The sequence below is a fragment of the Cinclus cinclus genome, chromosome 3 (genome assembly GCF_963662255.1).
Source record: "Cinclus cinclus chromosome 3, bCinCin1.1, whole genome shotgun sequence".
NCBI lineage: Eukaryota > Metazoa > Chordata > Aves > Passeriformes > Cinclidae > Cinclus > Cinclus cinclus.
In genome coordinates, this window is record NC_085048.1 from 64,583,073 (window position 1) to 64,606,814 (window position 23,742).

Sequence of the window (23,742 nt, forward strand, 5' to 3'; positions counted from 1 at the left end):
TTTCCTTATACAACAGAATATCTAATCCAGTTATGGAGAGAGAAAACCAAAATGTGGTCTGTCTAAAAAGTTAATAGTCACAAGTTTTTAAGGTTGAACTTAGTGTAGTATGGGTACCATTTTTATCTGTAAAGACTATTAGTATGCCAGTATTAGCAAATGTCAGGGCAAAACATCAATTTCTGAGCAGTCTTCTATTTTTATGATGTTTTATATTTTGCCATTCCATAAGCAGTCTGAAATACAACCATTACCTAAACACCCTAAATTTTTCTTTCTGTACTATTCTAACCAGTAACTTTCTACAGAAAGCTTTACTCACAAAGTAACATACTGAAGATGTTCGTTGCAAACCAGCAGCATTATCATATTGATCAGATAATTTTTCCAATTTATTATTCAGAAAAATCAGCTAGAACAAGCCTACAAGCTACAATGTGTCTTCAATATGTACTCAAATCTTTTAATTGTGGAAGGGAATCTATGCTGCATAATGGACCAAAGCAATAGAAATGGGTAGATAATCTGAAAAAGAATGACCAGTCTTCACACTGAAATGTGTAAAAATTTTAATCCCTTCCAAATTGTGCAGTGTTTGAATGTTTGTAAATAGTGTCCTTGGAGTACTTACTGGAAGCCTATAGGCAGACAGTGAGTACCATGCTTGAACACCCAAAGGCTGGGGATGAGCTTTAAAGAAAATACAATCATACTGAAAGAGAAACTCCAAAAGTTTTATTAGGATTTCAACAGACATTGAAAAAAAATATTGCATAATGATTGAAAACATAGTATTTTAAACAAAGTAGCAATGTGGTATCAAGTAAAAGAAAGACTGGAACAGCTGTCTATATATGCTGTACGGAACATGTACCAGGAAAGGGATATGACATTTTTAAAATTCAAGGGCAAATGTGAACAGGTCACATTTTGATAGACTGACTATACACCATAGATGTTTTACAAACTGCATAGCAGTGTAAAAAAAAAAAAAAAATTATCCTAAGTATACTGTATTCCTGCATTTGGAGCAGTTTACAAGGCAGAGATGTTGTTTACAACATTGATATTTTAATAGCTCTGGATTCTCGTAAAAAATAAACTAATTTAACAAAAAAGCCTGTATCTACATTTGAAAATAAAAGTGCATGTATTGAGAAATAGTGTTATTTCTTAAGAAGAGTACTTTAAAAATTCACTTTAATAGATCAACAACTGATGATACTTTAGATGCAGTTCTGCACTGTGCTACAAGCAAGGTTCTAACACCAGTTCCTCAACTGAACATCCTCTTTTCCATAAGCACCAAGACATGTGCCTGCCTACCATACTTATCAGGGTTCTGGGGAGTTACAAAGAATGCAGAGTACCAAAACCACGATACTGCTCACTAAAAAATACCAGTAACCCAAGACAGATGTTTTAAAATAGATTTAGCGATAAATGCAAGCATTATCTCCTCAACTTTCAGGATCCTTCCAGTCACACAACTACTTTTAAACACTGGAGAGCAGCAGCAAGGAGCCATTAGAGCTGAAAGACAAGAACTGATGAAAATCTGTCTCCTGCCTTGTACTGAAGAATTTGTGAGTAACAAGCATTTCAATGCATTCAAAGAACCAGGCTGGGGTGCATGATTCCTACCTAAAACCCAGTTGTATAGTCAGATCTGTATGTGAATCTAGATTCACCCTGCCAGATAACTCTGCTAACAGCTAAGAATTACTGCAAGTGTTGCTAACTTCTGTAGAGGGTTTACTCCTTTCTTCTCTTTCAGACAAGAAGAGAAGTTGTGGAACGAGAACATGCAGTTTGAAGATTCAGGCAAAGCTGCTATTTAAGTTCTTATAATTTCAACTCATGGCACTGAAGAACTAGTTGTTTTGTTTTTTTCTGGGCACCTGTAGCACTCTGAATAGAAAAAAGGCAGTGAATGTTTAGCTGGACTGAATCCAGAATGGGAAATGTACAGATACCAAAGCTGTGAACTGCAGCCAAACTAGCCATAAACAAGTGTCCGGTACAGAAATTACAAGTAATAAATTTAGCCATTTTTGTAAACATCTCCTCCTTACTTAGCTCTTTTTTTTTCCTATAATGGAAATACACACTGTATTTCATTGTTCCAAGCTCTGGTCTGTTTCTGTTTTAGCTTTGTGGCACAGTTGCTAAGTGCAACAGGCTAGAGACACCAACAGTAACACAAACAAGTTGGAAAGTCAGTTCAAGTTATTAAAGTTTTGCTGTACCAGGCCATTTCTCAAAGCATGAATTCTCTCTTCACAAACACTTTGTAAGATCTTTTCTTATGGAAGACTGAAAGCAAATTTGAGTTCTTGGTTTAACAAATGTGATTTAACGTAACATTTCTGATATGCCTTATGCAATTAACAAATCATGTCTCATCTTATGAAGATGATACATTTGCTATACATACCAGTAATTTAAATGCTCCCTAAAAAAGCAGCATTTTTACAGACAAATTAACAGAAAAGGAGACAATACGTCTCACAACACCACAGAACATGTAAAGCCCTTTCATTAGCTGCACTATAAATTCACAACTGCTCATCACATACTTTGAATTTCTGACTGCTCAAGCAATTTAGCCCTCAGCCAACTGCAGGACAAGGAAAAATTTTCTGAACATTTGACATTGTAGGTGTGAGAGTAAAAACAAGTATTCCATGGTTTTAGCTCTAAAAGTTTTGCTCCCAGAAGTAAAACAACTGTTAAGAGTTCAGAAGAAAAATAGCAATTGTTGACATGTCAAAACAAAGTTGTGCTAAAAATTAAGCTGCTGTAATCTGAGTTCACTTAGATCATTCCTAAAAACACTTTTTTTTTAAAAAAAAGCTGATCCTAGATCACCTGTTAACTAGAAAGAGCAGTAGAACACTGATTTCATGAGAAAAGATGTGCTTACAAGCTGTGTTTGAGACATCTATTGTAGTTTTGAATTCCTCCTTATCTTTCAAATATTTGGATTATGATTTTTTTTTTTTTTTAAAGGACCAGACACAGAAGGTACAGGATTTGAACAGAACTTTTATCTCACTACAATTCAGTTTTTCCTATCCAAATGTGGATACCATTTAGAGGCCATTTTGGAAATGTTATCAGTCAACAGCTACATGGGCACCAGTGAATCAGAAAACACACCTTAGGATTTTGTTCTTAAATTATATAAGTTAGATAAAACTACCCTGTCCAGCAAGTTCCGAATTTTTCAAACGTTAAGGCAACTTTCATTACTTTCCAGCTAAACAGTATTATAAAAAATAAATGTCACTTCAAACCTTATATACACAGTGACAGAGTAGATTTAGCTAGAAAGTATCTTTAGTACATTAATAAAGTGTCTCGTAATATTACCGAGGTTATATCAGGTGCTTGAGTGTATGTGCAATTGAAGTGGCTGCAATACTTAAAGTACTGGTTTCAAAACAGAGCGCAGTGAGCGTCCCTCCTTGGTGAGCTCTCGCGTCACACACATACATGGCAGCGGCACAGCCTCCTCTCGCCTCTCCACAGCGTTGTAGCTACACTTCTTCAAGTGGTCAGCCATGCTCACGATGTCAGCAAACTTCCACTCATTCACAGTACAAAAGGCTGTACTGAAGCGCCACACCTAGAAAATAAGTTGCACTTAGGCTCACGGTGTTTTAAGATGCCTAACCTCAGAGCAGGAAATTACATGCTTGTGCTAGAAAACGTCCAGGTGATATATTGTCAGTAACTCATACTAAAAATCACTGTGACAGAAATACACCACACAGAATTTAGTATTGTTAGTCTCGGGCTGATTCAGACTCCAAGACAACTCTGCGCACTGGGAAGAAATAAAGGCAATATTTTTTGTGTCCATAAGATAGGTACACTCAGAAGTTAAATGACAAGGTATTTTAAGACCATCCACAACAGTTCATTTCTTAGCAAATTCTGCAGCTCCAAAAGACTGCTGCAAATACTCTGCAGTTTGGGGTGGGGACAATGGTAAAAACTGTATCACACAAAGGTCATCCAAAGGTTCTAAATTGTTTCAATATTTAAGGCATTCAGAACCAAGACAATAGATATTATCTCAACAGGTTTGGGGGGGGGGGGGAACTGCTGTAAACACTACACAGACAAGAAAAGCAAACTTTTTAGGCAGCTTTCCCACTTCTATGGAATATTGATCTTAAATCATGAAGGAATCTTTCAATGCTTTAAAATATTGGAAAAACAGAAATTAATTTACTTACATCCAGCAAAAACTAAACAGACTCTATTTCTACTTCCCCAAGTCTAGAGAAGACTGAGACAACCTGCAGCAATTTTTGCTTTTTCTATACAACAATCTACTTCTTGAAAGATTATACCAAAATCCAGTAGTAACAGACAAAAGAAAAAGCAGAAACAGGACCAATGTAATACTTTCCTTTTCACCTTCAAAATAAAAAATAACAACTTACCTTTTCTTTTACCTGCCAAGAACTTCCTTCCGAGCACTTTCTCTTCTCCCAAAGGAGTATCACCATTCCACGGGCTTGAAGCAAGCTTCCACACACATCTCTCATTAAACGTGACACTCTTGAAAGCTGACATAAACTAAAGCCATCTAGAAAACTAGCAATGTGCTGCAGCACCTCAAAAGGTAGACTACTCAGATGGTCATTGTGTAGTCCAATTAAGCAGCTTTTTGCTGGTTCTACTAATACTGTGGATATACAAGGCTGAACTCCAAATGACCGTAAGTGGCGGTCATGAATAATTTTTGCCCCTTGTGTTGAAGGGCAAAACCTTCGTTGAGAATATGTACACCCATAATATGCCAAAGGACACCTCTGCTCCATCCAGCCATTAAGGCCAGCATGAATGTCTCCATGCACATTCTTAAAATGCGACGAAAATTCATTCCTTCTAAACAACTGTCCACAAACAAATGTAAACATTGAACGCTGTTTTGTTTGGTATCTAGCCACATATTCCAATACCAAATCCAATCCAAGGGTCTGGAATGGACTTGGATTTGAGAGCTGTGGGTTGGCATGATCACATGCAGAAGCTGAAGCTATTTCCCCCACCATTGTATTTGTGGCCAGTATAGCAGATGGGAGAGAAAATGTCTGGGTCCCAAAGTCAACATGATACACATCGACAGCACGACTTTCCGATATCCCCCTACCTCCGGGAGAATCTCCTAGACAAAACAACAGAGCTGCAGTGATTAGATCAATTCCCTGAAGACCCATAGGATCTTCTGTTATCTCCAAATCTGAAGTATCAACAGCTTTGTCTTCTTTCGGTGTTGACCAATAGTGGTTAACAAGGAACCTGTACGATCGATGCCGTAAAAGTGAAAACGCATCTATGTTTCTCAATCTTTCTTGCTCCACTTGTCTCTCTAACATTTCCTCTTCATTAGCACTATGGGGAAGTTGTACGTGATTAGCATTGCCATTAACTAAGTGATCAGCTGGTATTACTTGTGCTGTTACAGGGCAGGAGCTGCAAGACTGTAATGCTTCATCATCATGAGATGCAGTACATTCACCATTTGCTACACTGGACGGTTTTGAATTAGACACACCAACATCTTCACTGTGGTTCAACACCTTTGAACATTCATTTTCTACATGAAAGCCATTACACAAAAGTGAGGAGTTACTGAGGTTTAGATTTAAGTCATGGTTTTGCACTACATCATAACAAATATCACAAGAACCATTTTGCTCCATTTGTGAGTTTTGACTCAGGCTATCAAAGTTAATTCCCCCAACTGCTCCTACATTATCTTCATCTGCATTTTCAGAGTCAGACCTTTTATCCTGAATAATGCCACTAGAAGCTTGTTCTTTAATCTTGGGATCTTCTTTCATTTCATGTGGTGAAATACAGAGGTTTGAATTTAACATACCAATGTCCCTTGTAGCAGTGTTCAGGATATCGAGAGCAGCAGCTAAACTCCTCGTTGTTTCTACAGTAGCTTGATAAAGTGCACCATACGACTCTTCATCTACAGGCATCAAACCATTGGTATGCACTGTATTGGGGGCACTTGATTTGACAGAGGTTTGCTCTCTGGATTCTGGTATTTGATCCCCTGCTTTTGACATCATAGTTGCTACTTTCAGTGATTCTAATAACATGCGCTGGTCTTGAAGAGCTAAAGCCATATCTAGCTGTTCCACTTCATCAACATCTTTACTCAGGTTTTCATAAGATTTTCGGTCAGCATAACTGACTGGCCATCTATTCCACTCCATGGTACAACATACCACACTTGCTGGACAAACTTCTAGATGATCAGCAATTTTATTTCGGGCTACTATGAAGGGACATCCAAAGCCACTATTCAAACAAGGCACTCTTTCAAGTGGACATAACATGCGATGTTCCTCAGCTTTACATGAGTGAAAAACTGCTCCACAAACCAAGGGGCAGCCAATCAAATCACAGGAAATGCCCGGCTCTGGTCTGGTCATACAACGACGGCTGACACAGTTCACACAGTGCAAGTGTTGCTGATGTTCCTCCATGATTGTAAGTCCAATTCTGAATAAAGAGAAAGGAGACAACAGCATAGAATATTAACTCACTATTATTAATATTTGCTTGCTACTATTTGCAGTTTTGCGTGTTTGATCAGTAGACATTCTAAGAAAACAAACATGTAACATCTTATTTCAAAGAAATTATGCTTAAAAGTTCAGCTGAAAATTAAAAATACACATTTGTATCAGAGCCCAGAACACAGTTTATGCATTTATTTACCATTTCTAATAAGTGCAACTTAAGTAAAAATGTTGTATAATACTTCACTGTGGAACAGCCCTTTTCCCCTGCCCACTGCAAATAGATCATTCCATGAAAAACAAAGCATGACCTTTGACTATATAGCCAACTACCTACAATTATAAATTATACAATTGCACAGAGTAGAGAGACAAAATAAAGGAAACCAGATTCATCCCCATGTCCAGCTCTCTAAAACAGAGGCAATCTGTTCCCCAGGCTGCCTGCTACCACCTAAGCTGCTGACACTCTCTCCTTGCAGTTCTGTTTAAGGCAATCTGCAGCCTTCAGCAAGCATCTCAATTCCATGTCATGTCCCATTCTCTCCTCACTCTGCTTCTGACAGACTGCAGTCCTTTACAACAATTCTTCATTCTTTTTCTTCATCTATAGCCTACAGCCCTTCTCTTTATTTTCTACAGTAGTTGTTCTACAAGGGTAGCAATAATACTACATCATTACACTACATATTAAATAAGTCCTTTGATTTCACAGAAAACATTTACATAAAACTTTAGTTGCCAACATGGTCCCATCTATATGTCCACTTCAACCCACAAAAGGTAACATTTTAATGCATCCTATGGCTACCCTGATCACAATACCAGCAATTCAAAGTGTAAGGATATCAACAACTCTGCATAACAAGGCCAAACAACACTAAAAATCAAAATACATACATATCCAGAGTGCAATCTATAACAATACAGCAACTCCAACAAAAAATTCAATTCTTTGTTGCGGCATGGGAAAATAAATAAAAAACAAAGAAAAAAGAAAAAAAAAAATTAAACTTTGTGTCTTTGTATCATACTTTGAGAAAGTCTGGAACTACTCTCCAGCTGAAGTACAGGCCCACACAAGTTACCAAGGTCTCCCCTGTGCCCTCTCAGAAGTGATACCAGTAGGGATTAAAGTTCAGAGGTATCAGTAAATGACTTGCACAGAGCCACGTATCAAAAATACTGTTTCAAAAATACATTGCAGTTTCATCTTTTCCTTTCTCCTCCCCCTCTAGCAATCTTCTTGAGAAATAAAACACTCAAAGAATTTAAGATTAATAAAACTGGTTCCTTATTCTGCTAACAAGTGCTCTCACGCATTGTCTTTAGACTAAACACTTCAGGTTTAACGCATTAAACCTTCTTAAATTAAAATTACTCTAAACTATAAAAAGAAAACTGCTTCTCCTCAAACTGAAGGTAAAAGGAAACCAAACTCCCTTTTAGACACTCCACTTTAAATACTTTAAAGCATTTAAATAGAAACCTATGCGACACTTCACTCACTTGTATTCTTGTCTAATGCTTTGAAATTCATGCCAACTTGAAGTAGCAGTCAGTCCTCATCCCCCCATGCGTCGTAATTTAGATAACCTAAATATTTTTGCCACCCACTCTCTTGAACACTTTTAACAAAAAAAGTGTATGTGCCACACTTAGCAGGCAAAACACAGCTGAATTTCCCCCACCATACCTTCGCATTTATATATTGGGTAACTGTAAGTTTCAAATAAATTGTCAAGCGTTTAAGTCACAGGACTCAGTGACTGACTTGTTCAACATTTTTGCAAACTTCTCTGGCAAACAACCTGCTTTTGACTTGCAAATTAAGTCAGATAGCATCTTCTACAAAGAGATTAAACACGTTCAGTAAAGAATGAAAAGATTTTTTGACTTCTCTGAAGATAATTTTAGTTCTTTCAGCAAAGCCCTCTCTGAGTAATTCTTGCCAAATACCATGGCCTGTTGCTAGACCAAAGAAAATCTCAGAAACTTCCATCAATACTGAAACCAAACTACTTCTCAAGTCAACACGTGAACAGATCAAAATGAAGCTCTCAGGTTACATGTGTATTTTAAAGTGCTTAAGACAAAGTGGAAATAGCACTGAAAAAGACAATGGCTAGTTTAAAGTGCCAGTGCCTCTAGAGAGCCCAGCCCCTGCTTCATCTATCTAAACAGAGTCCTGCTCCCATAAAGCAACAGCCTGCTCACTTTAAGCTGCCCAGAAGTGAGGCACTCGGAGAGCAGCACACAGGTGTGATCAGGGCAGGAGTAATGCCTCTCTCAAGATGGGACTGTGTGCTGCTAACTGGGGTCAGCTGCACAGGTCACACCTGCCCTGTGCAGGGGACCGGAGATGATCTCTGCCTCACTGTGAGGGTTATGGATGCTTTCACCCTATCCAGCAGCTTCAGCATCCACTTGAGAGTACCCCAGGTGGAAAGAGGGCACTCATGTCATGCGCTGCCAATGCCCTTTCCCACAGGGTGGAAAAGCCGGGTACAGCAGCCCGGGGGGCGGTGCTGCCAAGAGCAGGCGTGTTCCTCCACAGCAGCGAGTGGCAGGCCTGGGCTGCCCTGGGTGCTGCCCCTGCAGGGCTCCGTGCTGGGCACAACCCGGGTGCATGGAGCGGGTGGAGACACATGCACATTCCAGGCCTTCCTGGCTGCCTGCAGCCCATTCCACACCAATTGTGACACTTGGACTTCAGTGGGAATTTCACATCTACACCATCAGATCATGTCAAGATGTGTCACAGGATGGCAACCTGGGCCAGAATTGTACTGATTTTAAGCAAGGCATGAAAGCCACCTTCACTTAACCCAGAAAGGGGACATATGTCAATTATGCTGGAAAAACAGCGCACACTGCTAAGCCAGCACTATTCTACTGCTTCTAGGCCAAAGCTGGCCCACATGCAGCAGCTAAGAACACAGTCAAACTGAGATCGCGTTTGCATGCACCATTTCTGGAGACATACCCTAAATTAGTCAACCATCATTAAATACTATCTTTAAATAGCCTGAGCTTACACAGAACATTCTATTAAGACACTAAAACATCCTCCTCCCCAGCACACTATCTTGGTCTTTACAAGTCAGATTGTGAAACCTGAGTTGCACAATGATACTGGCTTTTCTCAGGCTCCTGAGCTCCTTTCACTCATAAGCTAACATTCATCAAAACTTACTTATTTCACATAATCAAATGACCTTTCAAAGTAAGAAGGAAACAAAATCAGGTGAAAACATCAAATATCACTAACAGACAGCATGAAAAAGCCAAAGCTGACACAAAAATGCCAAGTGTTATCAATACCTAAATGTTAATTTGCTCTATTACAGATGCTTCAGGTTGGTTTTAACAAGAAACAGTTATGAACAAAATCAATTAAACAGATGAAGCAACTTATTCTCTCAGTTTGTACAAATAAGAATTTTACTGGTCACCAAGAAGCTTGATATTAGTTGCCATTTATCTTAAAATTCAAACACTTTGGCTCATTTTCTAAACACATAATTTAAAGTATCTTCAGATGTCAGTAGACCATCAACAGAACATTCACTAAAATTCCGTGTACTGCTTACAAGCCTTAGCTCCTCAGCACCTGTTGCTAAACTTCAATTTAGTCAGAATGTTGCATTTCATCTATAAGTTACTAAAAAGTCTCTTTAAATATATTAAATGTCCATTTATGCATTTTTAATTTTAATACTTGAGCTCCAAGCTCAGTAGCTGTTTTGGGCATGCATGAGTCCCTGGACTGCTTGAACTACTTTAGGCTTCTGATATAATTCAATTCTTAAATTGCAAATTAAGTCCAAAGGAAAAAAAAAAAAAAAACAAATTACCTTATCAAACTGGTATAATAAATAGATAAGACCTCAAGAATTAGCACACTGATTAAACAGCAAATGGCCATGACTCACTCTATTTTGTTAGCTAACTTTGTAAACCGCAGAATTTAGCGCCTCTTTCATTCATAGATTAAGAGCATTCACATATGAATAATTTCCCATTAAAGAACCACAACCAATATATCATTAGTGCTATACTGAGAACAAGAACCACCCTCTTCCCAAATATTGATTTGTAAAGAAAAAAACCTGTTAGGTAAAGGGGTGATAAAATTCTTGCTGGAGGTAACAAATCTTTTATTTCCTCTAATACATCAAATTGAAAGGGCTAACAAAGAATGTCATTGCTGACAAAGAAAAATACCTGTAGTTAAAACACCAGTAGTATTTACAGTGTTTGTTTCCCACTGTGTTGCTTCTTACAATATGGTCAGAAGACAGTGTCAGATCAATGACTACAGAAAGAATGAACAGCTGTCCTTTTCTGATAGTGTAGTGTCAGCAACCAGCTTCAGTTCCTGCAGTTCAGTGTGCCGAAATACATACACTTGACTGTTACTAGCAGAGAAACCTAAAAATACATCCCGTTCCAGTGAGGTGACCACTGCTCTCAGAATTTGTGCCATCACTTGATGTTATTGTACATACTATACAGTCAGCTGACTAAATCAGCCAGAACATGCTTTGAAAATCTGTCATAATTAAAAGGATTAAAATTCCAGCTGCTACAGCCACGTGATTTCCAGTTGCTGTTGTAACACAAACATTAAAATAGCATAATAACGGTTTCAGACACACACAATGCTTCAGCTGAAGTGCGAGCTCTCACCTTCTTCTATACCACAGAAAAAGCACTTAGTATTATCAAACCCAAAGCCTGTTTGCTCACTCTCTACTATATGAACTCTTTGGGGCCAATAAGACAGGAAATCACAGCAACCATTACTGCTATTGGAGCCCTCCACTACACAGCCACATTTTACTCACCAAACCTATAAAGCTCACCTACCTTTGAGACTCTTCTATCAAATTCAACTGAAGAGACCAACAGGTTCCTAAATTACAGCTTCAAGGAAATAGAAGACTAGAGACACACAAGCTGTACTACAGGTTTAAACTCCCAGGAGCATCCAAATCCACCCACAAGCGAACACATGCAAACTGTACTAAAAAATTCCCTTTTGTTTTGGACACTGCAGAAGTGATGCCTTAAGTTTTATCTTTTATATTTTGCAGATCCTGTATGGGATTAGCGCATAGTTCTGAACTTCATATAGTGTTTTAGTAAGTTCTCATCACAGTTTGGTCAGACAAAACAGTCCTTCCAGGCCTGAGGACCAAGGTCATCATCACAGCCTCAGCCCCAAAAAGTATAAACCAAAGTAAATTGGGGAAGGGGAAAACTGGGGGAATGTGACTTCATTACCTGAAGCTGTAATGGGAGTATTAACCCCTGATATGCAAATAGAGCAAACTTATATTGACCTGAAAAACTCGTGACTGTCATCTACCTTGGGTGTGGCCTCAGCAAGGCTCCTGCACTGCCCAAGGTGTATCTGTTAAAGGCCTTTAATAAATGCTCACTTTATTCTCTAACTGTCTAGCCTCTGTTCCAGGTAGCTAGACCAAGGCCTCAGAAGAAACAGCTGTATTTCTCGATCTTCCATCTTTTACCCAGGTTTCTATCAGGAGTTTCTTTTTCACACGCCAAACTCAAATTCTCAACTTTACCCGATACTAATTACTGCCCCCAACCCCTAAGTTCATCAGGACAACCCTGATTTTTGTTACAAAAAGGTGAACCATGGAAGCTAAAACTATATTCAAAACAATTGGATGGATGAGTGTTCACTGCATTCTCAAACACAAATTCATCCACAACAAAGACAAGAGCATCTTCCCTGGCTGGTAGTGACTACACATACTGAACATACTAGAACAAGTCTACGTTAATTCATTGTTAATCACTGAAAACATGAAAAGAGTTCCAATTACTAAAACCCAAACTACTATGTAAGCAGGATGCTACTTCAACCACTACCATCACAGTCTACAGCTATTATTATGTATTGCACAAAAGAGGCAGAAAAAGTTTACACTAAAATGTGTCTTTTTATTGCAAGAAAAGAAAAACCTCAGGGGGACACATACCACTGAAAAGATTCTAGTTTTACCAGTGGTCTACCATCGATAAAATATATACTAGCTGCTTTTTAAAGCATAAATCAAAGTTACCTATCCACCTCACAAACAAAACAGATCAAGAAAAAGAGAAACCTATAACTACAGCAGAAATAATGAGCACTAGAATTATAGGTAATTGCAACCTTTATTATGCCCAGCTTATAAAGAAGACTTTTCTATGTCTGCCCCTGCCCCGCACATCTTTTCTTCCTGGTGACAAACCATCTTCCTACCATTCAGAGAATACAGTGAAATTATTTCCCCCCAAACCATTGCAGCCAAAAAAAAAAAAATAGAATTCAAGGGGAAAAGAACCAGAGCAAAACACTGGTTTGACTGAAGTGGACCCTCCACTGATGCCCTATGTGTCTGGCTTGCTACATGTTAGAACAAAAGCTCTGATGACAGAACACTTTCTTCTGTCCCTGTTAACTCAGTTAAAAGAGTGCTAAAAGTCAGAAGCAAAACTACTAGGCTTTTCTTTAGAGTACTTTTGTGACAGATCTGCCATGCATTCCTGCTTCCTTGACAGATTCCCCAAAGAAACCCAAAGACCTCAATGTGCCTTTGGCCACACACAGACACAGGACAACCACACGAGGAACAGCTACACTTGCTGCATGGCTCAGGCACAAAAGCACTCTACCTGTTGGGATGGTGACAGGGCAGAATCAGCTAGAGAGCCAGTAGATTTCATGTGTAAAGCGCTTCTGAACTTGAACACAGTGTGACTCCTCAATTGCTGCAGATTCTGCAAGAAATGAGATCAGAAGTAAGGTTTCATTTCAGATGTAGACATTACTTTCTGTATGTACAATGCCCTGAAAAGGTCACATGCTTACACTGTCTGAGGCTACAAATAATGAAATTTTTTGCAGATTTTGCAGGAATATGAACAAGTTTTTAACAGACTTCCCAAGTACAACCTAAGTTCTGTCATTTTAGCTTACTGCCAGCTGTTGGTCACTCTGGATGGTAACCTAATTTTATTTAAGGCTGTAAGAGATTATTAAAAGTTATTATTCTTACCTACTGCAATTAATTCACTGCTCTGACCACTTCAGGGGGAAAAAAAAACCAAACAAACTTGTATGAAAGATTACAAAAACTGGAGAATAAAAGAAATAAAGTTTGATTCTTTTACAAACTGCATTTTAGTCTAGTTAAAATCTGTCCATCTTCAGTCTTCATACATGGGAACTTATTAAGCAGTTGCTTATTATTAAAAAGCTTTTTACTGTAACAACATGCTTCTTCCATTCTTTCATGCTCAAGGATTACCACTAAAACTTAAAAGAGGTGAAACTGAGGTGATAGGCCCAAAGGAACAATGATGTTCTTATCCCAATACCAACTCATAAATCTTCCATAGCAGCAGGAAAGAAAATAAGCCATTTCTCAGTAACCAGAAACAGAACCACTGGGAAAAAAATAATGCATTCTGTATTACAGTAGGTAGTTTTAACCACCCAAAAAAACCCAAAAATAAATCCTTCTTATGTAATATTTTAATTCATACATGCTGTTGCCACCGAAGAATTCCTGACCTCTGCATACTTAAGAGAAATCAGGCCAAACATCTCATTAATGTACTGTTCCAGGTCTTACTACACAAGCTTAACCAGCTCCCACAGCAAAATCAGAAAACTTTAAAGTAAATGGACTATGAAAGCAACTTCTCTCCAACATCCAACACTGAAGTGCATTGTCATGTATTCTGTGCATATGAAGTTATTTCTCCTGTTAAAAATATATCCTTGCTAGTAGACAATGGCCTGACTAATATGCAGCAAAACAGTACACAAAAAAATTTAACATACATACACACAAGGATACCTTATCGAATTACACTGAAGTAGAAATGTTGGGAGTTTGTCTCAAAATATTTTGAAAAATATGAAGTTAAACAAAATAAATTGATACTGTAAGACAGTTTTAACAGCTTGAGTTTATTCTATTTTCAGATATTTCCTTTTCTTATCAAATCAGAGACACTTCTCACAACAACTGTCAGGTTTTTTTCCCCCTTCCAAGCTGCTTGGTTTTAAAACCAACAAAACAGTAAAAAAAAAAAACAAAACAGTTTTAAATTAAACTATTGTCTAAACAAAACCTCACCTATCTCAAACAGTTGATGACAGAAAGCTGGGAACATATCTCACAGTGAGCATGTTATACCAGCTCTTTCAGTATGCTTCTGACATGAATGAAGAAATAGAAAACATGAACATCTTCACTACAAGTTTGTACAGAGTTTTAGGACATATGATTGATTATTCATCAATTTGATTTTTTAGACTGCCTTCTCCAGATGTCAACAGGCTTGATGCTATTTCTTTTTGCCTAAGGACTCCAGCTGAACGTTCCTATCCAAACACATTCCTTATCTGGTGACAACAGTGACTCAGACAAAACATGATTTTGTAAGAGCATTAAAGCTTTGCCAGTAAAGCACACTCCTATAAAGAAAGAATCTATCACACCAACAAATTTCTCTGTCAAATAGGACTTTTGGAAAGCTACAGTTTGTACTAGTGATGTTTCTAAACAGACAAAAGCCTGAACTTCAGCAAAACAACACCTACCTTCCAGCACCTCTGTAGCAAAGTCTGAACCAGGTATCACAATCAGCCTGAACCACCACCTGAAGTTTACATGAACAGCTGTAACTACACCACTAAGAAACTTACCTCACCATGCCTCCCATTCTCAAATCTATCATTTTTTTTGTCATCATGATTTCACAATTAAGAGCTTAGATCAATGTTGGACATTTGGTAAGAAACAGCACAATCTACTCAACTGGATGTTCTATTAACTGTAGGGTTTTGCAGGGTCCTGAAACTTCAAACAGCATTAATAGATTACTATGAAAATATAACAAGACACCAAGTGTCACATCAGAAACTATTAGAAACAGTAGCTTGCAAAGCAAGTCAGAATCTAAAGCTCCCCGGCGATTTTAACTCTCTTGGCCTGCTTCAGACCAGTTTATATTACAAGACTTTTCAGTCTTTTTCCTTCATTTAATATTGAGACAAGACAGTGTCCTGACATTTAGGACAGTTCACACAGATTTCTCTGTAACCATCAATAATGTAAACATTAGTTTCTTTGTGGTCTGTTCAGGAGTACTTACCACCCCTTATACAATCTAACCATTTCACCAATAGATGCATTATCTTTATTGTTATTATGCAGATAAGGAAATGGAAGGGAAATTGTCACCATACAATGATGACTATAAATGATTCCCTGCTCCCAGCTTTATTCCACTGGACCTCATTGCCAGAGGCAAACAGCATTTGCCTCCTTTTAGATAGAGCCCATCAGAGAAATAGGTCTATCAATATGAGGGAAATGTTGCTCTTTTTAGTTAAATTGGACTGAAGGCAAACCAGGGGTTTCTTGCACAGCTGAAATCTGCAGCAGCCACAGGAACTCACTTGAAGATTAATAACCATGTGCTTTCTTCTCCACAAAGTTGGAGACTACACCCTCTGTTGTAGCCACTCTTTACAACCTAAAAACCTGGCTGTCCAAAAACATGCAGAAATCTTGTCCAGAAACTTTCCAACCAGATACTGCTTGTTAAAGGCAGCACTTACTGTGTCCATTAGACTTCTAACATTGAAGTAGGAGGCAAGGGAAATACAACCCAAATTAACGAGTTAATTGAGTAAATGCAGAATTTAGTGCAAAAGAAAGAATGCTTGGGCAGCAAAGATAAAACACTGCTTTTGCATAGCTTTGGTCCATTCTGCTGGGATTCTCCTGTTCTCTGACACCTTCTAACTTTGGAAGCAAATGAGAGAAGAGACCCCACAAAAAGCCTCAGCTTGCAATACAATCCCAATCCATTCTCTCTAATCTATCGCTTCTCTCGATGAAATTTGACCATTACAGAGAAATTCCACATTGATATTTACATGCATACAGAGTAAAGCTGCCACTGCATTTTACAGTATTCCAGGTACTCAATCTGCTTACCAACAAAGTTGTTCTACTATATTTTGGACTTCTGGGAGAGGGGTGCAGAGAGGAAGGTCGTAAACGACTGACATCCTCGTCAAATGGGATGTATGAACCTTAATCCCCCCAAATCACAGCACAAGTTAAGGTGTATCACATCAACGTGAAGCAGAAGACAGCAGGTGTCCAGGTGAAGGACTTAACCATCCAAGTAAAAGTACTCCACACCGATTCTAGGGAAATCAGAGGCGATATCTTACCTTAAGTGCTAGCACAAGCAAGGGGGAGGCTGTTACTTCAGGGACTAGCATGGGTTTGGACTAGTATGCTAACACTTATCTGGCGTATTAACAACATAATCAGCAAAAGGGAAGCAAAGATTATGAAAAGCTCCTCAGCCAAATCCAAGCAGAGCTTTACAGAACAAAAGAAAGCCACCTCTCCAGCCCACGGGTTATTTCCCTCAAGAATTCTGAAGACCTGCTGCGAACAACAGCGACGCTAGAACTTTTGGAAGTGAGGCCACACAACTGTTCCAACACGCGAGCCGTTCAACAAGCTGCTGTCATCTCCCTGTATGCTTCTGATTGCCGACCCGCGGGGTTACAGGAGTACAAGCACACAACCCTCGTTACCTTCGTAAAAGAGGGAAACAAAGGCTCCACCGCACGTCAAAAAACTGCCGTTAAAAAAAGGGACCGAGAGGAGACACCTCTTGCACGGTCTGAGCATATCTACTCGAAATAACACAAACACGGGGGATTAGAGAAGGATTTCAGCAATACCTCTGGATTACTTGCTCTGTTCCCTCTCCTTTCCCGCAGAAACGCGACTCTCCGACTGCGGTCTCCACAGCACCAGGCAGACCCGGGCCCTACACCATTCCCACGTGCTATCGCGACACCCGACAGCGCTGGCAGCACGGCGGGGTCGGAGGAAGCGGCCGCGGCACAGCTCGGCCCGCCGCCACCCGTGGGCCCGGCGGCAGCGGCCACCCGACATGGCCCGGCCCGGCACGGCCGGCACACACCCGGCGCTCCGGGCCCCGCGGGGCACGGGAGGCGGGCGAGGAGGAGGCGACGCCGGCGGAGCCGCACATCGAGCCCCCCGCGGCCTCTTCCAGCCGCGACCTGTCAGGGGCGGCGGCGGCGGGCAGGCGCTCCCGGGCGCTCGGGCCCCCGCCGGGCCGCCATTTGTTTACCGCCCGGCTGCCGGGCAGCGGGCGCGGCCCCAAGCGGGACGCAGGGCCCGGCTCCCCTCGCCAGTCGCGGACAGCAGCGGCGCCTCACCCGTCCCCGTCGCTCCGCAGGCAGAAGAGCAGGCGCGGGAGCCTGCGCTGCGCCTCGCGCTTTCTCCCCGCCGGGCTCCAGCCGCCGCCACCGCCGCGCCCGGTCCGCTTCTCCTCTCTTCGCTTCGCTTCGCTCCGCCTCTCCCGGCCCGGCCTCGCCGCCCGCGGGGCTCCCGGCGCGGCCCCGTTCCGGCCGCGCCCCCGCCGGCCGCGCGCGCGCGTGCCAGAGAGCGCGCGGGACGGGGCGGGGCCGCGGGGGGGGCGGGACCGAGACCCGGGAGCGCGCGCGCGCGCGCCGGCACGGCCCCGTTCCCTCCCGGTGGGGGGGCAGGGTGCCCGGATGTGTCGCGTGCGCGCTCCCCCTGGGCCCCGCGCGCGTGCGCGGAGGCGGCCGGGGCGGGGCCCGGGACTGGGCGTGTGGGACTAGAGTGTCGGACTGGGAGGGCACCGTGGTATCGGGGCTCTGGGCTCAGAGCCATGCCCTGGCCTTGGGTCACTGCTCCGGCAGCTTTCCCGAGCCCTCCTGTGCAGGCGGAGGGCAGGGCGGACACGGCTGCTGCCTTGGGTCCAGACAGCTCCACTTCCCTCGCCTGGGGCCGGATCACCAGCCTTGTTTCCAGCGTAGATCTACCACCACCACAATCCATCCCTTAACCAAAATCACCTTTTCTGGGCCCCTACAGGCTCTGGGCCTTGCTAAAGCTCTCACCTCAACAAAACCTTTCCTGCCAGCCATCACAGTACGCCTTTTGGTGTTACTGGCAATGCTTCTCTAACACCTTTCTTGGAGTGTGTTGGACTTAGGGGCCAACTTCATTCCCAGAAACTTGGCCGTGTGCCCACAGGTGCTGGTTGGTGAGCCTTCCTTTGCAGGTTCTACCCTTCGGCCTATGGAAGCCAGTCTGAGGGGTTGTAGCTAGGTTGGAGTTATGCAGGGCGTCACCCCTGTGAGGATTGTTATTCCTCGTATGCATGCCATGTATTAAGGGGCTGCTGAGTGCCTTTAGAGTGCTGAGGGAGAAAAGCAGTTCAATTTGGACCATGCCCTTTTTTCAGAGGGAAAATAGTAAATGTACAGCTAGGTATGTCGTGGCCACAGAAGATACAGAGTGAGGAGATCAGTTAATTTACAAGAAAAAATATTTTTTCTTTAAACTTCCAGGAAAACCTTGTTCGTCTGCACCCAGTTTCTGAAGACCTTATTTCCTGCCATTTGTGTAGATTTCTGTTGGAGAGAGGTTATATGTGTTTAAGAGCTAAAAAAATAGATCCTCTCAATTGCTCAGCATCTAACCCAGGTGTGGGGAGTAAGTAAAAATGTGACTGTTTCATTTTTGGCATTTATCATCTTAGAAGAGTCTTATTTTTTCTTTCTCTAAGAGAACATGAAGGAAAGGTGTAAGTAGTCATTTCCATGCTAGCTCTGTAAGACAGAATGTAAGATGACCTCAATATAAGATACCTCAATATTAATTGAGGTATCATTACCAGCACTTCCTATAATAAGCACTCTCAGGTTTGCCCCACCCTTATGTGGTAGCCTTGATCTTCCTTGATCCTGAGGACAGGCCCTTTTTGCCCTCGTAGGTTTGATTATAGGATCAGTATATAATAATCTAGCCAAGTGAGCTCCAGAAGATGGTCGGGATTGGCACCGTGACTCAGAGAAGCCAGGCAGAATCATTTCATCTGCTCACCAGACAATTATATAAATTGCTGGGCAGAATCCATGCAGACAGTCACTGGTTTTCACAACTGCCTCTTACTGGCAGTGCCTGCTGTGGGACAGGTGAGGTTACTGTGCACTGCTTACTCTCACCACAGTGGAGTGTGCTCACTGCCTGGCTGAGGTATTAATTACACAGGCTGTTGCAGTGCTTCTGTGGGTGGCTGGCTCTGTGCTGTAGCTGAGCTTCTATGACAGAAGCAGGGCACTTTATTTTAATTGCTTCTTTTGAGTGAGGAGAATGAATTTCTGTGTCTTGGACTTCCTTTCTCATACCTCAGCTGGGACTTGTCTGGTCATTCTGTCATTCAGGGAACAATCTGCTTCTTCTCTGATGCTTGGATGGGTATACTTGCTCACTATCCCCATCTGACAACCATCATCATTCTCATGAACTGCTGTTTAAGGCAAACAGGCAAGTTTTAATCATACAATTTGGCTAGTACTGTTGACCTACAAACCAAGAGGTCTTTGAGGATTCACTTGGTGTGCCACTGGAGGGTTTACTTTTTACTGGCTTAAATCCAATATGACTGAAACTCCATTCTGGTTGCTCACAAATGGGAAATTAATATTTTTGTCTGGTCTACTATTGTTCTGTACACGACAGTGTCAGTGAAGCCAACAGGAGAGTGAAGTGTAAATTAATTCTTGAGGCAGTGTGATCTGTGTCTTTCCCTTCATCTGAAGTAAAGTCTGCATCAAATGCCAAGGTAGTTGCTGAGGTGTGCAAACGATCTCCTGTAAACGAGTGTGTGAAATAAACCACATTTATTCCTAAGGCTGTGGGTAGCACAATTTGTTTGCTGTCACTTTCTATGAAATATGAATTATTTAAGCACTTTCTAATTTCAAATTTGAGCTATCACAGTCATTTTTCACTTACGGGTATTTATGTCTGGAAATTTTTCCAACGTGGAGATATAGAGTGGGAAAACAAATTTCAAGTGTTTCTGAAATCTATTTGCATGTAGATTTACTAATGTGTGAGTGTTCATATTTAGCAGTGTGTAAAAATAAACAGCTAAGATCTGCCCACAAAGCCACATATGCAATTTGCACTGCACAGCTTTGACAGCAGGATGTTTCCAAACAACAGAGACCTCAGAAGAAGTTTTCTGCAGTTCTTGAGCTTGTGTTTTCAACCTAGGCCCGTCAAGAGGTCTGATACTTACTTTAATGCCTTTATGGTTATACCTTTTCAAGCAAAGCCTCTCCTCTTTAACAAGGTGCTTTGTAATTGAAAAAAAGGCTGTTAAATAGCCTAGAAACTTGAAGTAGCATAGTAATCATAGTAATAGCTTTTCTAAAGCTTTTTTGAGTTGTTATTTTAGAACATCTGGAATATTGATTATAAAAGAAGCTGCTTGATAAGCTAATGAATTTGGGGATTCTGTATTGTTTCATCCTGTTATGTCTTTAGCATAAGAAGGATTTTTTGGTAGGAAAATTTACTCTGTGGGGTCAGACATTTCAATGTCAGCATAATTGCCCAGCTACCTAGCCACCTAGCCATTAAAGCTGCAGTGGGTGGTTGCTGTAGTTGTTTTGTGGGAATTCTTGTTCCTCTGACTCAGGTGCTGGGGTATAAATACCTTCAGAATCACAGAATGGTTGGGGTTGGGGGGATCCTCTGGAGACCATCTAGTCCAGCCCCCCACCTGCCAAAGCAGATTCACGCAGAGTAGATTACGTGGAATTGCATCCAGGCAGGTTTTGAGTATTTCCAAAGAAGGAGATTCCACAACCTAAAAAAGTCATTGAAGTTTTAATCCTGCCAAATTGGACTCCCTTGGTTGATTGTAAACCTAGGAGGAGGAGTATGATTGTTAGAGGAGCTAAGCATCACAGTGGTGGTCTTCTAAACAAAAGAAACCCCAAATGATTCAGTGCCATACCCATGTGCAGGATACAGTTTTCTGGGATATGATATTGCCTCTTCAACTCAGGAGTTGCTTTCATGGTGAAGAGCTGTTTTTAGCCATCTGGGTCTCTCCTGTGGTTTCACATGGGCTTCATCCTGTATGATCCATCCTCTGTGAGAGGATGAATCAGTCTCCAGTCTGAAGGGAAAACTGTACATGATGTGGAGTTGCATCTTCATTATGGATAGCAGCTAGGCTAGACAGGACTTTAGGACTGAATTCCTAAAGCTAAGTAAGTACAGCATAGGCATAGATAACCTGATGGAGCTGTGTCTGATTTGGAGTAGTGGAAAGAGGGAAGAGATGGGGCCTCTGACACCACATTTGAAGGAGCTGTGTGAATGGCTGAGTTCTACATGGCAGTATCAGGAGACCTTTCTAACCTTATAGCAGGTTTGACTTGGAAGCTGCAGTGCTTAGGAGGATCACTGCACTCTCTGAGCTTAATAGCCCAAAACTGGGTTTTAGCAGAGGTAGAGTGCCCTATTAAACAAATAAAAAAAACCAGTGACATAACACCTTTGCTGGATGTAATTCCCTTTGGCACTAGTAAGTTCCTTGTATAGCTACACTTCAGCAATTTTCATCTGTTAGTATTTTTACTTTTTCCATATGTTTGGGAATGTTCCTTCTAGACAACCTTGCTATACTGTGTGACCTCTGGTTTTAGTGATTCCAATCTACATCATTTGTTTTCGAAGTAAAAGCAAAAATCTAGCTAGCATTGACATGGGTGATTAATTCAGAAGACTTAGAAAGATTCAGTCACCCACTAGTGCTTTTAATTTCTTTTCATTTTTCCTTTACAAAACTGAACTGGTGGTGTGACAAATGTCACTTCAGTGTTTTATCTGAGGGGAAAAGGAGCTGAAGGTCAAGTCATGGAACTACTGAGATGTTTGATCTTGTCATGCAGGACTGCAAGGGGAACCAAAGATGAAAATATCATATACCTGCTCCTGCCTGCTGCACAACACCATGGCTTATTTCTGGCTTTGGCAGTATCATGATAGGTGAGAAGAGAGTCAGGACTAACAGGAGTGCACTTAGAGTTCATATTCATCACCCAGTAAACTATAAACCATTTGTGCCTCAAAACGTCTGGCTTTAGTTTTTACTAAAGCTTACTGGCAGGGAGGCATGGTAGCTCCCAGCCCTTCAGACTGATAGCAGTGTGCTAGTTACACAGGAACATCTAGTTGGGCTGTGCACACACGTGCTAATCCAAAAGAGTACGGTGGCAAGGGAATGACATGTGCATGAATATATTGAAGTTTTTTGTGTATTACAGGAGACTTCAGTCTTAATCTCAAAACAATTATAAGAATTCAACTTCAAACCACTCACATTTTTTACTTTAAAAGCGTGGTGGTGATTTTCTGTAGGCTACATAGAACTTTCTTGTTTCTAGGGAACCACTTAGTTGGACTTGCTTCCCTGTTGGCTGTCAGCTTCTGCTTAATAGGATCATAACAGACCATGTGAGTGGGAAATGAAGTTGAATTTATTATTTCTGGCCATTCTGCCATAATTGGTACAATTCTGATAAAAAGGGCAAATTATAAGGCATTTATATGCTTCTCTAAAATGAAAAGCCAATTGATGCACGAAACTGCTTGCTCAGGAACAAAAGCTGAACAAGAAGAAACAACTCTACCATCTCTATGAGGCCATGTATAGGAGCTATCTCCTTTCAAGAGAGGGTTCTGACACCTACATACACAAACCAATATATCATGTATTCCAGAGGCACAGGACAGCTTGTCCTGCAGCCAAAGCAGGACTGTCTGCTACTTAGAGAACTTGTCGTGGAACACTATTTTTTTTTTTTGCAGACAGGCTCATTTGAAGTCATTTGAGGTCAACAGTGGCCTGAACCTGCACACTGTGGAGCTACAGGTGGCCTAGGGCAGCTTGCACAAGTGTAGCTACACTGACCTCATTTTCCACTCTCCAAATCAATGCACTTCTTGCAAAAGTTGTGGGCTTTCTTTTGCAGAGCTATTGTTCGCAGGAGGTACTAAGAGTCTCTTATAATTAGTTCCTAATGAAATATGATTTCAGTCATGCAAGGGATATACCCAGCAACAAGAACAATGAAAGTAAGTTAATGGGGCTTTATTGACTCTCCCAATTGTACTTGTGGTTCAGAACTGTTATCAGCAATGCTGTTCACATCCAAACTGGGGTTTATTTGTACATATTATTGTGAATTACTAGGATG

The 23,742-nt window shown here is 41.1% G+C and overlaps 1 protein-coding gene across 2 annotated transcripts; it reads right to left on the reverse strand.

Annotated features, from left to right (window-relative positions):
* Positions 1-669: 669 nt before the first annotated feature.
* Positions 670-17,964, reverse strand: FBXO30 (F-box protein 30). 2 transcript variants are annotated; one of them, XM_062490125.1, is made up of 4 exons: positions 17,869-17,964; positions 13,254-13,358; positions 4,458-6,540; positions 670-3,631 (listed from the first exon to the last, which is right to left on the reverse strand). In XM_062490125.1, the coding sequence occupies exons 3-4, from the start codon at positions 6,522-6,524 to the stop codon at positions 3,428-3,430; spliced, it is 2,271 nt and encodes a 756-aa protein (XP_062346109.1). In that variant the 5' UTR covers positions 6,525-6,540; positions 13,254-13,358; positions 17,869-17,964; the 3' UTR covers positions 670-3,427. The 2 variants fall into 2 exon arrangements, with proteins under 2 accessions (XP_062346109.1, XP_062346110.1); XM_062490126.1 differs by lacking the exon at positions 13,254-13,358 and having other exon boundaries at positions 17,869-17,942.
* Between the last annotated feature and the right edge of the window lie 5,778 nt (positions 17,965-23,742).